The sequence below is a fragment of the Oncorhynchus clarkii genome, chromosome 24 (genome assembly GCF_045791955.1).
Source record: "Oncorhynchus clarkii lewisi isolate Uvic-CL-2024 chromosome 24, UVic_Ocla_1.0, whole genome shotgun sequence".
Classification (NCBI taxonomy): domain Eukaryota; kingdom Metazoa; phylum Chordata; class Actinopteri; order Salmoniformes; family Salmonidae; genus Oncorhynchus; species Oncorhynchus clarkii.
The window spans coordinates 17,855,945-17,870,996 of record NC_092170.1 but is presented as its reverse complement, the minus strand read 5'-3'; the positions used below and the strand labels follow the sequence as shown (position 1 = coordinate 17,870,996).

Genomic DNA, 15,052 nt, shown 5'->3' with positions numbered 1-15,052 from the left:
AGAATCAGTTAAACTAAGTGCAGCTAGACAAATAAACAACATTAGGCTATGAGTGGAATGGCCAGACAGAATAGATCCCTGCACACACCAACATTATTTCTGGACATTGCTGAAACAATTCATTCCACGCACCACTCTGAATGCAACTCAATCACCCGGTGGGCTACTCCAGTGGACAGCCATGTCATTTCCTATGGCTGGATCCAGACTACACATTCATTGTTATTTTAATTTGAGTTATTTAATCATTTCGTGATTTGTTTTATTTGTGTTTTGTTTTTCTTTCAACCCTTTTGTACTGGTCCGTTCTACACAAAACGCCATCACGCAACGCTATCCTGTTGTCACGCCAACCTACCCTTCCACGCCCTCCTTCACCATTCCCCATTCCTTGTTCTGATTGGTCCTTCCAATTCTTACTTCCCTGTTGGCCCTGCTCCTTGCCTCGCCCTTTTCCACTTCAAATGCATGTTCCTTCCTGGTTGGAGATTGCAGAGTGCACTGTAGCCCCAGTAGCAATGGAGGACAGTGACCATGAGGCTCACTCATCATCAGATGACCTGGACTCCGCCCCGCCATCCCCTGACCACACCAGGGACCACCAGCATGAGCCCGAACAGGTACCAGTGACCAGACAAGGTCTGGGTCAAAGAATGTCAAATACTTTCCAGATATTTGAGCTGCTGTGCTTGATTTGGTTGGACTGACACAGTGAATGGAACAAATGGAATAGTCCAAAAAGGTCAAAATTCCAGCTAAATTCAAGCTAAATCAAGTGCACCTCAAATACTTTTAAGTATTTTCCATATTTCCATTGGTCTCTCAGTGACCCCCCCACCCCCCTTTAAACCCAATCCCCTGTTGTCACACACAACACAGGGATGTTGTTGTGGCAGGAGGTTTCATACTGCTGCGCTCCATATGTACAGTGGAACCACAATCAGCCCTCTGTCGGCATGCAGGGATAATCTCCTGTTATCCTGAGAGCCATGTGGAAGGACAATCTAAGATTCATACATACCAAGGACTGGCAACAATGTACTTGAAAATTGTAGTTTAATTGTCCACATGCTTTAGACCTCTTTTGTAGTTCACTAGTTTACTTTGTAGTTTACTTTATAGTTCACTAGTTTACTTCCTGTTTGAACCAGTTATTTGCGCAAAAAAGTTGAGCTGGTTACTATTGATCCAAAGAAAGGAGGCCCAATAGGCTGTGTGTCTGTTCACAGGAGCTTAAACTTGGAAGAACACCAATGTATCATCATGACTGTGTCCTCTCCAGATTTGCTCTCAAAACGTATCACTATTGAGCAGAGATATGGGCCGATAACTCCAGTTTACTCTGATTGCTATGGTTCCCCTAGAGCTACAGTGCCTTGCGAAAGTATTCGGCCCCCTTGAACTTTGCGACCTTTTGCCACATTTCAGGCTTCAAACATAAAGATATAAAACATAAAGATGTATTTTTTTGTGAAGAATCAACAACAAGTGGGACACAGTCATGAAGTGGAACGACATTTATTGGATATTTCAAACTTTTTTAACAAATCAAAAACTGAAACATTGGGCGTGCAAAATTATTCAGCCCCTTTACTTTCAGTGCAGCAAACTCTCTCCAGAAGTTCAGTGAGGATCTCAGAATGATCCAATGTTGACCTAAATGACTAATGATGATAAATACAATCCACCTGTGTGTAATCAAGTCTCCGTATAAATGCACCTGCACTGTGATAGTCTCAGAGGTCCGTTAAAAGTGCAGAGAGCATCATGAAGAACAAGGAACACACCAGGCAGGTCCGAGATACTGTTGTGAAGAAGTTTAAAGCCGGATTTGGATACAAAAAGATTTCCCAAGCTTTAAACATCCCAAGGAGCACTGTGCAAGCGATAATATTGAAATGGAAGGAGTATCAGACCACTGCAAATCTACCAAGACCTGGCCGTCCCTCTAAACTTTCAGCTCATACAAGGAGAAGACTGATCAGAGATGCAGCCAAGATCCAGATCACTCTGGATGAACTGCAGAGATCTACAGCTGAGGTGGGAGACTCTGTCCATAGGACAACAATCAGTCGTATATTGCACAAATCTGGCCTTTATGGAAGAGTGGTAAGAAGAAAGCCATTTCTTAAAGATATCCATAAAAAGTGTCGTTTAAAGTTTGCCACAAGCCACCTGGGAGACACACCAAACATGTGGAAGAAGGTGCTCTGGTCAGATGAAACCAAAATTGAACTTTTTGGCAACAATGCAAAACGTTATGTTTGGCGTAAAAGCAACACAGCTGAACACACCATCCCCACTGTCAAACATGGTGGTGGCAGCATCATGGTTTGGGCCTGCTTTTCTTCAGCAGGGACAGGGAAGATGGTTAAAATTGATGGGAAGATGGATGGAGCCAAATACAGGACCATTCTGGAAGAAAACCTGATGGAGTCTGCAAAAGACCTGAGACTGGGACGGAGATTTGTCTTCCAACAAGACAATGATCCAAAACATAAAGCAAAATCTACAATGGAACGGTTCAAAAATAAACATATCCAGGTGTTAGAATGGCCAAGTCAAAGTCCAGACCTGAATCCAATCGAGAATCTGTCGAAAGAACTGAAAACTGCTGTTCACAAATGCTCTCCATCCAACCTCACTGAGCTCGAGCTGTTTTGCAAGGAGGAATGGGAAAAAATTTCAGTCTCTCGATGTGCAAAACTGATAGACATACCCCAAGCGACTTACAGCTGTAATCGCAGCAAAAGGTGGCGCTACAAAGTATTAACTTAAGGGGGCTGAATAATTTTGCACGCCCAATTTTTCAGTTTTTGATTTGTTAAAAAAGTTTGAAATATCCAATAAATGTTGTTCCACTTCATGATTGTGTCCCACTTGTTGTTGATTCTTCACAAAAAAATACAGTTTTATATCTTTATGTTTGAAGCCTGAAATGTGGCAAAAGGTCGCAAAGTTCAAGGGGGCCGAATACTTTCGCAAGGCACTGTAAATCACTCTGAATAAGAGTGTCTGCTAAATTACTAAAATGTACAGTCGGAAAGTATTCAGACCCCTTCCCTTTTTCCACATTTTGTTACGTTACAGCCTTATTCTAAAATGTATTAAATCATTTCCCCCCGTCATCAATTTACACACAATACCCCATAATGACAAAACGAAAACACATTGTTAGATATTTTTGCAAATGTATTAAAAATAAAAAACATACCTTATTTACATAAGTATTCACACGCTTTGCTATGAGACTCAAAATTGAGCTCAGGTGCATCCTGTTTCCATTGATCATCCTTGAGATGTTTCTACAATTTGATTGGAGTCCCCCTGTGGTAAATTAAATTGATTTGACATGATTTGTAAAGGCACACATCTGTCTATATAAGGTCCCATCGTTGACTGTGCACGTCAGAGTAAAAACCAAGCCATGAGGTCGAAGGAATTGTCCTTAGAGCTCTGAGACAAGACTGTGTTGAGGCACAGATCTGGGGAATGGTACCAAAACATATCTGCAGTATTGTAGGTTCCAAGTACACAGTGGCCTCAATCATTCTTAAATGGAAGAAGTTTGGAACCAGCAAGACTCTTCCTACAGCTGGCCGTCCGGCCAAACTGGGCAATCGAGGGAGAAGGGCCTTAGTCACGGAGGTGACCAAGAACCCAATGGTCACTCTGACAGAGCTCCAGAGTTCCTCTGTGGAGATGGGAGAAACTTCCAGAAGGACATCCATCTCCGCAGCGCTCCTTCATGGTAGGTTGGCCAGACCGACGCCACTCCTCACTAAAAGGCACAAGACAGCCAGCTTGGAGTTTGCCAAAAGGAACCTAAACGACTCTGAGACTCTGACTCCATGAGAAACAAGATTCTCTGGTCTGATGAAACCAAGATTGAACTCTTTGGCCTGAATGCCAAACGTCACGTCTGGAGGAAACCTTGCACCATCCCTACGGTGAAGAATGTAGGTGGCAGCATCATGCTGTGGGGATGTTTTTCAGCAGCAGGGACTGGGAGACTAGTCAGGATCAAGGGACAGACAAACAGAGAAAAGTACAGAGATCCTTGATGAAAACCTGCTCCAGAGCTCTCAGGACCTCAGACTGGGGTGAAGTTTCACCTTCCAACAGGACAAAGACCCTAAGCACACAGCCAATACAACACAGAAGTGGCTTCGGGACAAATTTCTGAATGTCCTTGAGTGGCCCAGCCAGATCCCAGACATGAACCTGATCGAACATCTCTGGAGAGACCTGAAAATAGCTGTGCAGCGGCGCTCTCCATCCAACCCTACTGAGCTTGAGAGGATCTGCAGAGAAGAATGGGAGAAACTCCCCCAAATCCAGGTGTGCCAAGCTTGTAGCATCATACCCAAGAAGACTTGAGGCTTGTACTCACTGCCGAAGGTGCTTCAACAAAGTACTGAGTAAAGGGTCTGAATACTTATGTAAATGTCAAATGGAAGTTTTTATTTTAAATAAAAAATAAAAAAAGTTTTAGCTTTGTCATTGTGGTATTCTGTGTAGACTGAAAAAGGCTATAACGTAACAAAAGTCAAGGGGTCTGAATACTTCCCGTCTGCACTGTAAATGTAAAATAGCCTCTTGGCCTTCTCAATACACTGTAATATTCATAGTGGTGCAGGCTGGGGATTCTTTACACAAACTGGGGCAGAAAGGGCATGCGTGGCTGTGGTAACTTGAGCATCTAAGGACATGAGCACCAATCTGCATCCCAAATGGCATCCTATTCTTTATACAGTGTACTTCTTTTGACCAGGACCCATAGGGAATAGGGTGCCATTTGGGATGGAACACTAGTCTCTAGTCTGAGAACTCCAGGGAGGGATATCCCTTTACAGTTTCAACTACACACAGAGGCTCTGCCTTGGTTGGTGTCATGAATAGTAGGTATTGTCATCGGGTAAGGTAGATGGTATGGGAATAAAATAACATGTAGTTATGATTGACAGGTTTAGGTAGATTTGAAAATGAGTGCTGTTACTAATCACCACAAATTGATCAGTCATTGTGTAAATGACATTTTGAAGTTTAACACCAATAGATTTTTATCAGGTTTCCTCTGTCTACCAGTATGTGTTGAGTGACACACCCATATGAATAGATGATGTCATGTTTGAGTCCTTGTTGATGTCATAAGAAGGTGTGTGTGTTCATGACTGTTTGCGTTTGAAGCTGTATGACACTATATACCACAGCAGTTCATTTGAGCAGTCTTCTAGTAATCAAGAGGGTTCATTAATCATTTAGAGGTTCATTTCCTTTAGCTCTACTCAATCACATCATATTTTGTTGTGTAACCTGTTAAATGGTTGCCTCCACTATTTATCATCCACGTGGCTACAGTACTGTACCTTCTATTGAATTGTGATGTCCCAGCCTGCGTCCCAAATTGCAGCTTATTCCCTATGTAGTGCACTACTTTTGACCAGGGCCCACAGACAATAGGGTGCCACCCAGACTCCAGAGTCCACCATACCAAGGCTGAAGCTGCTGAGCAGGGAGAATCTTTACAGCCAGCTGCCACAGCACTACACTTTAAACAAGATGTATCCTCCCATTTCCTACAAGTTCAGGAAGGTCAATGATGTCGTTCTGTCCTTGAGCTGTTCTGGTCTATTAATGTTTTTGTTTGGACCCCAGGAAAAGTAGCTTCTGCTTCAGCAACAACTAATGGGGATCCTAATAAAATACTAATACTCAAATGATGAGTTATCTATAGAGGACACAAAAGGTTATATTTTTGGCGCTCTATATTGTATTGGACAGAGTGAGTGTTCTCTCGCGTCAGAATCAGAGGGTGTGCTTGTTATCAGTTTGATGGCCATCCGAGATCTCTTCTTCCTCGGCATTCCTCCCATAGCTTCTCTGGTGCTCTCTAGTGAATCAGTCAGTCGATATCTTCTTTCCTCGCTGTCTCTTAGTGTAAATCTTCTCTAAAACCTAGAGAACTAGGCCTATCTTGCACTTAATGATTTCTTAGGTTGTTTCTCTCCATCAAAACATTCAGTGTCTATAACCACTCTGCATGTTCTTCTTTTTTTCCTGTTGATCCTTATGTTGCCCCTGTTACCTTTGCTCCTTGTTTTCCTTCCGATCTATATTAACCCTCCCTCCTGCTCCAACCTTTACTTCTCTCCATCCATTCTTCTCTGCATCACCTCTCCCACCCACCTGCACTGCTCCCTGGCCCCTCCCCCTTAGCACTCAAGCCATTACAAGGATGATTCTGAAGACTCTGAGTTGGAGAACATCATGCAACAAGACCCCCACCACAGCGTGGACCACCCTCACCCGCCTCTGGGCGGCTATGAGCACAGCCCCGACCATGAGCACTTCCACCCGGTGGACAGGGAGGCAGAGGGTGGCGACACCCCCGGGACGCCCACCTTTTTGCGGCCCCCCACGGCGGGTGGCAGGGCCCAGTCAGACAACCAGGGCGTAGGGAGGCTGCAGTTGGGTGGATGTGGGATGGTGGATCACTATGACATGCAGTCTCCCCTCAGTCCCACCAGGCCCAAGAGCCCCTGGGGCCGCTTTGATCCCTACGACTTTCCAGAGGTAAACTTCAGGCCAGGGGGACCGTTTAGGGTGTAGAGACCAGAGGCAACACTATGGGCAATGTGGGTTGGGTTATCAGCTCTCCAGTCCAAAGAGGCTGTGCTTTAGCCTCAGAGGAGCACTAGCAGCAGGTTCAGGCCATTTCCAGTGATGTTTACTTGGAAACTTTGGTTGTGTGTCTGGCAGATTACTCAGTTTGTGGATTTCGCTTTGAAACTGATGTTGGTCAAAGATGGCAGTGTGTTCTGGTGTGTTGACAATGGCTTCATTCAATACCCTACATCTGTTGAAATGGCTTTAGGTTTGAAGACATGTATTTATGTGTGGTAGGTGTTGCCTTTTTATTTAGAATGATTAGAACTCGCAAATGTGCCGCCACCAGAGGTGAGCGCCGTGTTTAAATAGGCGTCTGTTTCTTTTGCTTTCACAGGACCAAGACAAGGACTATGTGGGCTTTGCCACACTGCCAAACCAGGTGCACCGTAAGTCTGTCAAGAAGGGCTTTGACTTCACCCTGATGGTAGCAGGGGAGTCTGGTCTGGGCAAGTCCACCCTGGTCAACAGCCTCTTCCTCACAGACCTCTACAAGGACAGGAAACTACTCAACGCTGAGGGTAAGGTGGCCATTTTGGTGTCTCATCTTCTGAATGAATGATATAAATGGCCAGCTGCTAAGGAAATGTGTGTTTTAACCCCAGAGCGGATCACTCAGACAGTGGAGATCACTAAACACACAGTGGACATTGAGGAGAAGGGCGTCAAGCTGAAGCTCACCATCGTAGACACCCCTGGCTTTGGAGACGCTGTCAATAACACTGAATGGTATATGTCAAACATCCTTCCTTCATAGGACTCTTCTTTGGTGTCAGGAAAACATGAAACAACTCAACTCCTATTATGATCCTAAGGCAGAGCTGAGTAAGTTTGAGGTATTGAGTTGATCTTAACCTTTGGATATACGCGGTAGTCTTCAATACAGTCGTCAAACTTTTATTGCTATTAGGCTTTGTATTGTTACATGAAGCAGTTTGAGGTTCAGTTGCAGTATAGCTCAGTGTACAGTAGGGGAATGACTGTCTGCATTGCCTCAGTGCTGGTGTGTCTCTGTGTCTCCCCCACCGCCCTAGCTGGAAGTCAGTGGCGGACTACATTGACCAGCAGTTTGAGCAGTACTTCAGGGACGAGAGTGGACTGAACAGGAAGAACATCCAAGATAACAGAGTTCACTGCTGCCTCTACTTCATCTCTCCCTTCGGACACGGGTACGTCAGCTATGACATGTTGTCTCTGTCTCAATACTCTTTAAATGGAGTCCTTCTATTGAGACCGACATATTGGCTGTGTCTCAATACTCTTAGAATTGTTTATTTTCCCCTTCTACCTTCCTTCCTTCACTACCACCGAGAGGGTTTCCACTATGCACCATGTTGGTTTGCACCATGTTCCATGCATTCTAAATGCATTGTGGTTTTCGTGGAATCTAGAACCACCCTGCTCTGCTGCCTCCAGGGAAATGTGCATCTGGTGCAGTGCTAAACGTTCTATCCATTTTGAGGGGCAGATGCTGCAGTACTGAACTTTCTCTCCAATTGTCGGTGTAAATGCTGATGCAGTACTTTTGTCTGAGCTTACCGTCTGTTTTACACCACTGTGTTCATTGAAAGGAAAAATCTTGAGCACCATCATTAGCGCTTAAGCACTGCTGCAAACCTGTTATAAGGAAACAACTCCCTCTGCTGACCAATATTAGATACTACTACAATCCTTGAAAATATGGTTTATGAGGATTACCGCAATTATCTCTTAACCATATCCACATTTTGTCAGTGTTGTCTATGCCCATGTTTCCACATGTACAGTGTGTTTTTTGGTTTTCTCAGTGCTGACTTGTTGTCCCTAATTCTAAGTTGCTCTGGTAACTTACTCTGCGAAATCACTAAAAATGTATGTCATGTCTTGTATCTGTCTCAGCCTGAGGCCTCTGGATGTGGAGTTTATGAAGGCCCTTCATGAGAAGGTCAACATTGTGCCAATCCTGGCCAAGGCAGATACACTCACACCCACTGAGGTCAAGAAAAAGAAATTCAAGGTAAGCCACTCTCTAACTGGCTTTTCTATCTGTGTCTGCTTGTCTGAATACCATGGCTCTGTACAAATAAGAAATGGACGGTGGACATTGGTTTCAGCAAATTTCTGAAACATATATTTTTATTTCCAGGTGGCTGTTTTGATGGATTTGTTTTTGCTCCTTGTTCTTTTGTCCATCCTCAATCACAGGATTTGAAACAGTAGTTGAATCCTCTTCTCTCTGTCCCTCCATCTTCCTGTAGATCCGAGAGGAGATCCAGCAGTATGGGATTAAGATCTACCAGTTCCCAGACTGTGACTCTGATGAGGATGAGGACTTCAAACAGCAGGATCAGGAGCTCAAGGTGAACCACATTTATCCAAACCTCACATCACTAGTTGAGGAAGTATGGCAACCTAGTCATCATAAACAACCTGTCTGCAGTACAGGAATGCAGGGTTAGGAAACCCAGATTACAGATGTCCGTAACCATGTTATTATTGAGCACACAGCCTTAAAGTCATCTGTTTGTGAATTCTATTCATCTCTGTGTGCACCTGTGCATTAGAGGGCAGGCTGTGTCTGTGTAGCCAGGACAGGCCAGAATGTTGTTTTGGTAGATAAATGGTGTCTCAGTCTCTCCCCCTCATAGAACCTTGTCTGTGACCTCAAGTGCCCTGACGGTCTGCTCTGTCCATTCAAAGTAGGGGGGAGAGAGAGATGGAGAAATGGGTAGATCTGCAATGCAGCATTTTCCACTGACTGCATTACCTCATCATAACCACAGATATATTCCTCCCTCTTTGTACTTTATTCACTTCATTCATATTCACCTCTCCTGCTCTCTCTCCCTACCCCTGTCTCCCTCCTCCAGGACAGTATACCGTTTGCGGTGATCGGCAGCAACACGGTGGTGGAGGCCAAAGGGAAGAGGGTCCGGGGTCGTCTTTATCCCTGGGGCATCGTGGAAGGTAACACCATCATTATTTAGTTATTGTGTGTCGGGGTCTTATTATGTTAGGGTTGAACTGGGATGTGGACATGAAGCTAGGGTTAGGGTAGTGGTTGTAGACTGGGGTAGTGGTTGTAGACTGGGGTAGTGGTTGTAGACTGGGGTAGTGGTTGTAGACTGGGGTAGTGGTTGTAGACTATGGTTAGGGTAGTGGTTGTAGACTATGGTTAGGGTAGTGGTTGTAGGTTAGGGTAGTGGTTGTAGACTAGGGTTAGGGTAGTAGTTGTAGACTAGGGTAGTGGTTGTAGACTGGGGTAGTGGTTGTAGACTGGGGTAGTGGTTGTAGACTGGGGTAGTGGTTGTAGACTGGGGTAGTGGTTGTAGACTAGGGTAGTGGTTGTAGACTAGGGTAGTGGTTGGAGACTGGGGTAGTGGTTGGAGACTGGGGTAGTGGTTGGAGACTGGGGTAGTGGTTGGAGACTGGGGTAGTGGTTGGAGACTGGGGTAGTGGTTGGAGACTGGGGTAGTGGTTGGAGACTGGGGTAGTGGTTGGAGACTGGGGTAGTGGTTGGAGACTGGGGTAGTGGTTGGAGACTGGGGTAGTGGTTGGAGACTGGGGTAGTGGTTGGAGACTGGGGTAGTGGTTGGAGACTGGGGTAGTGGTTGGAGACTGGGGTAGTGGTTGGAGACTGGGGTAGTGGTTGGAGACTGGGGTAGTGGTTGGAGACTGGGGTAGTGGTTGGAGACTGGGGTAGTGGTTGGAGACTGGGGTAGTGGTTGGAGACTGGGGTAGTGGTTGGAGACTGGGGTAGTGGTTGGAGACTGGGGTAGTGGTTGGAGACTGGGGTAGTGGTTGGAGACTGGGGTAGTGGTTGGAGACTGGGGTAGTGGTTGGAGACTGGGGTTATGGTAGTGGTTGGAGACTGGGGTTATGGTAGTGGTTGGAGACTGGGGTTATGGTAGTGGTTGGAGACTGGGGTTATGGTAGTGGTTGGAGACTGGGGTTATGGTAGTGGTTGGAGACTGGGGCAGTGGTTGTAGACTGGGGTTATGATAGTGGTTGTAGACTAGGGTAGTGGTTGTAGACTAGGGTAGTGGTTGTAGACTAGGGTAGTGGTTGTAGACTACGGTTAGGGTAGTTGAAGAACAGGTTTAGGGTTGAACCGGGATGTGGACATGAGAGGTTTAGGGAAACACTGCCCTAACCTAACACTCTGTTACTCTTGACAGTGGAGAACTCGGCGCACTGTGACTTTGTGAAGCTGAGGAACATGTTGGTGAGGACACACATGCAGGACCTGAAGGATGTGACACGGGAGACCCACTATGAGAACTACAGGGCTCACTGCATTCAGAGCATGACCCGCATGGTGGTGAAGGAACGCAACCGCAAGTACGGACACACACACACTGCCAGTCATATGTTGTTTATAGCTTCGATCAGGTATCTTAAGGCTGCACATATTGTTACTCCTATACATACATAATGTAGCTCAAGTACAATTCACACTAACATATAGTCACAAACTCTAACAACATATACACCCACATACTGTTAACCATATTGTCTTCTCCACTCTACTCTACTCCCGTAGTAAACTGACCAGGGAGAGCGGCACAGACTTCCCCATCCCTGTGATACCAAGTACCACAGACACCGAGACGGAGAAGCTGATCCGAGAGAAAGACGAAGAGGTACCACGACGACACTCAGACCCAACTCTAGAACCCCACTCTGACCCAGGCCTAGATCCAGGGGCTGAACCTGAGGCCTCCTGAGTCCTCCAGGCTGTCAGTCATACAGTATATACATTCCATCCATACATGCAGGTGCCCCTGAAGACCCCAGTCAGGTGGTGGGATTGTGGTCTGGTTTGAGGAAGGGTCAGGGGTTAGGGGTGACAGTCGGCCCCTACAACAGCACCCAGCCCTGTAATGCACATGAACTGTAGGAGAAGACTAGACTAGATCTGAGTACAAATAATGTTTTATATTCAAATACTATTTGAACCCAGGTCTGGCTGTAGAATATAATATGCCAGGTCACATTGCCTGGGTAGAGTAGTGTTGTAGATGGAAAGAAGCCCTGGTTCTCTTCTCCCTGTTTGAGTTTGTCCCTGTCCGAATGCACCATGGTGCCAATTTCATATAATTATTGATTTATGTTATTTGTTTTATGATTAAAAGCTGATGAAGTTCTTTAAGGTTAACACTACCTCAACAAAAATGCCCTAACCTGAGATTTCGAATACAATACCCTGTGACCCACGTGCGCAACTTGAGTTTTGGCGCAGCTCTTCCATTGATATCAGTGCATCATTTACGCAAAAATCAAGGTAGATTCCCCCCTGAATGACATGAGCCATTAAAATAATTATACATTATTTTCAGTTTTTTTCCTCATTTTTGGTATGTAACCCTTTCCATTGTTTAAACGTTGTGAACACAAAACTGTCGCCATAATTTCATCCTATTTTGATATGTGTGTGGGATTGGGGGGGATGCTATGCAGGGCAAATGTGTGTCTGCAAGCACCATATCTTTCTCACTCATACTGCATATCACAGTATTGAATTAACAGGCTTTACATGTAGTAATTACGGAAATGAATGTGTGTACTTGACTGAACATACACAGTCACCAGGCTCGTTTACGTGGTCTCCAGACAGAGCGAATGGGGTGCCAAATCGTATCAATCAGTTGTTCTCCACTGGCTTGGTGGTCATAGGATAGGGCTTGGTCATTGGTGCAGTGACGTAGAAGTAATGGGTGTGTTCCAGGCCACCTGGACTGTATACATGAATTAACACACGCATCCATCATCGGGTCACATGGTTTGAAGACAGAATAGACTGGGGTGGCAAATCGTATCGATCAGTTATCTGTCAGCACTTTTGGCTTGGTTGTGATTGGATACCGCTTGGTTATTGGTGCAGTCATGTGGAAGTAATGGTTGTGTTCCAGGCCACCTACATTGCAGCCATGAAATGTTGGCAATCACTACTTCAGCATTTGTAGTGTTCTGAGACGGTCAGATCTGTGCAAATGTGAAAGTAATGTTTAGCATTATAGGAATCCATCAATATGACTTAACAATCTGATAGTCTGGTATGGGGAATCCTATTGATCTGTTGTCACATAGCTGGCTTTGTTGTGATTGGTAGCTCTTGGTTATTGGTGCACTCACATGGAAGTAATACGTTGGTATGAGGTTCTAAACCCTGTGAGCATCTCCTCAGTCCCCACTTCCTTCTGTGGTGTTTTGTATTGCTGCATGTCGAGTGTGTTTGACTGACAATGGCCTCTTCTCTCTACAGTTGCGGCGAATGCAAGAGATGCTCACAAAGATCCAGGAACAGATGCACACGCAGAAGGAGGCCTATTAACCAAGGCTACTACTAGAACCCCTTTCCCCTGTGTAAATATAGGCCCCTTCTTTCCACTACTAGGGTGGGCACCCCTAGTACCACTCTACTCTAGTCCACAAACATTGTCTGCTCCAGCTCATCCAACCCCAACTGCCACCACTCCTCATTTAGTCAATAACCCTCACTATCAGAGACTGATCCAAGACCAGGCATGAGGCATTTTACAGACAGGAGTTGGCATGGTGAGAAGTTTCTTCTTCCAACAACATGGAAGCTTTGCATCTCCACACCTGTTGTGGAAACTCTAACGGTAATAACGGGCACCCCTGTCAGGTGCCATTGCTAGAGCACAACACCGGTCTGGACAGCACAGACCTAACCACCTGCTTGTCCTTACAGGGTTATGGCCGGGTCCTGCCTGCCTGCCTTCCACCCATAGTTTATATGTGGTCTTGTCAAAAGATAACTTTTTGCCTTCCAGTTTTGTCACTAATGTTCCTTGATGTTTCTCCTTAGTGAACTCTAACCCCTGACATTGGTTAAGGGATAGACTGTAGAGCATGTGTTGTCCTGTCCCTCTGCTAGGTGTTTGAAAGTTTATATTGTAACGAGTTTAGATGTGTGGTCTTAACCAACCTAGACAAGGTATGGTTTGAGGGAGGTTGGCCTGCCAGATTTGTATTTTTTTGTCATGCACAATTTTTTCCCAAGAGCATTTTTAAAAGGTCAATACTGTAGATGGGCATCTTTTTTTTTACTATTACAGGATTGCATCTATCACTTGTAATTATTTTATTTGCATTGCTACACAGAATAGCAAGAAATTCCTTGTTGTGGAATGAATGACAAATGTTACTGAAGTAGTGTTGTGTGTTTTTGGACAAATGTATGTTAATAGGGCTAATTCGTTTCCTTCATGTTTCCAGTTCTAGCATGCTCAAATCTGGGTTGTTTGTTCTTGTATTTAACTGACAAAGGAAACCCACTACTTACAGTTCTGATATCTGTAATGATAGATTGAGTTTCCTGGAATATTGTTGACTTGCAGCTCTCCAGGGTCGTGTTCAGGATCTTGTTAAAACTTTTTGCAGCAAAAACCAAAATGTGTGTTCTTAGAATGGGATTCAATACGATTATAGACATTGTGACTTTTAAAGGCAATTTCAGATTGAGCTGACATGCACATTTACGTGATAGGATCTCAGCAAACGTGGGGGACATTGCCTTTTTAAAACCCGAGATCGGACTGAATCCCCGCCCGAATGGACAAGTTCAGGCAGTAACTCCCCGTAGAATTATTACATTTTTTTTACTGAACACGACCCAAAAGGAGAAAAGAGCAGGCTTGAGCTACTTAAGTGCCAGTCAAGAGACGCTGGCCTGGGGACCAAGCAGACAGGACAAGCCCCTTAATTCTGCCGGATGTCAGGGGTTAGAGAATGACCGGATCGCCTCGTATCTTCTAGAAGTGTCTGACATAGCAAGCCTTCATTCATGGGTTGATGTACTCCGTAGACTTGATGTTGATTGTGGACAGTAAGTATACACCTACTCTTGTGAAGTACATATGTTTGAGTGGATGGTTTTATTATGCAGTCAAAACAAGAAATCATGTAATTATTATTTAGGCGTTTTCAACTTCCACGTGTCCCCACAATAATTTTGGCTTTAAACAAGTTGTTATAAGATGAATAGTTTATTTATTTTCCTCGGGTGCAAATATGAGGTCATTCACAAGGAACAAGTCATGAGATACATGTTTTGGATTGTATGAAAATATGCCAGAAAAATTGTTTCAATGAGAATAAAATATTTCAGATGTGTATTTCTCTCTGTAAGCAACATTGATTATATTTTTTATTTACCCTCCTCCCCGCCATCAATGCTTAGATTCACCTAGAGACCCAGTCCAAAATCGCAAGGACAGGACATTTTCCCCCATTTTTGTTTTACAAGAATGTCCTTTTTGGAATATTTATTAGATAAATAACTTTGGCCGGGATTCATTTCAATCTCAGATTTGGACAATGCGCCAATTAATCCGACATATGCAGCATTTACTGTGAATATGGGCTCTGCTAACGAGGG

At 44.7% G+C, this 15,052-nt stretch overlaps 1 protein-coding gene across 2 annotated transcripts; it reads left to right on the top strand.

Moving 5' to 3' along the window:
- Window positions 1–456: 456 nt before the first annotated feature.
- On the top strand, window positions 457–14,789 carry LOC139383177 (septin-5-like). Of its 2 annotated transcripts, XM_071127569.1 has the most exons (11): window positions 457–620; window positions 6,220–6,576; window positions 7,007–7,190; window positions 7,275–7,398; window positions 7,704–7,838; window positions 8,548–8,665; window positions 8,907–9,008; window positions 9,519–9,615; window positions 10,827–10,989; window positions 11,192–11,291; window positions 12,914–14,789. In XM_071127569.1, the coding sequence occupies exons 1-11, from the start codon at window positions 465–467 to the stop codon at window positions 12,980–12,982; spliced, it is 1,605 nt and encodes a 534-aa protein (XP_070983670.1). In that variant the 5' UTR covers window positions 457–464; the 3' UTR covers window positions 12,983–14,789. The 2 variants fall into 2 exon arrangements, with proteins under 2 accessions (XP_070983670.1, XP_070983669.1); XM_071127568.1 differs by lacking the exon at window positions 457–620 and having other exon boundaries at window positions 6,224–6,576.
- The last annotated feature ends 263 nt before the right edge of the window (window positions 14,790–15,052 follow it).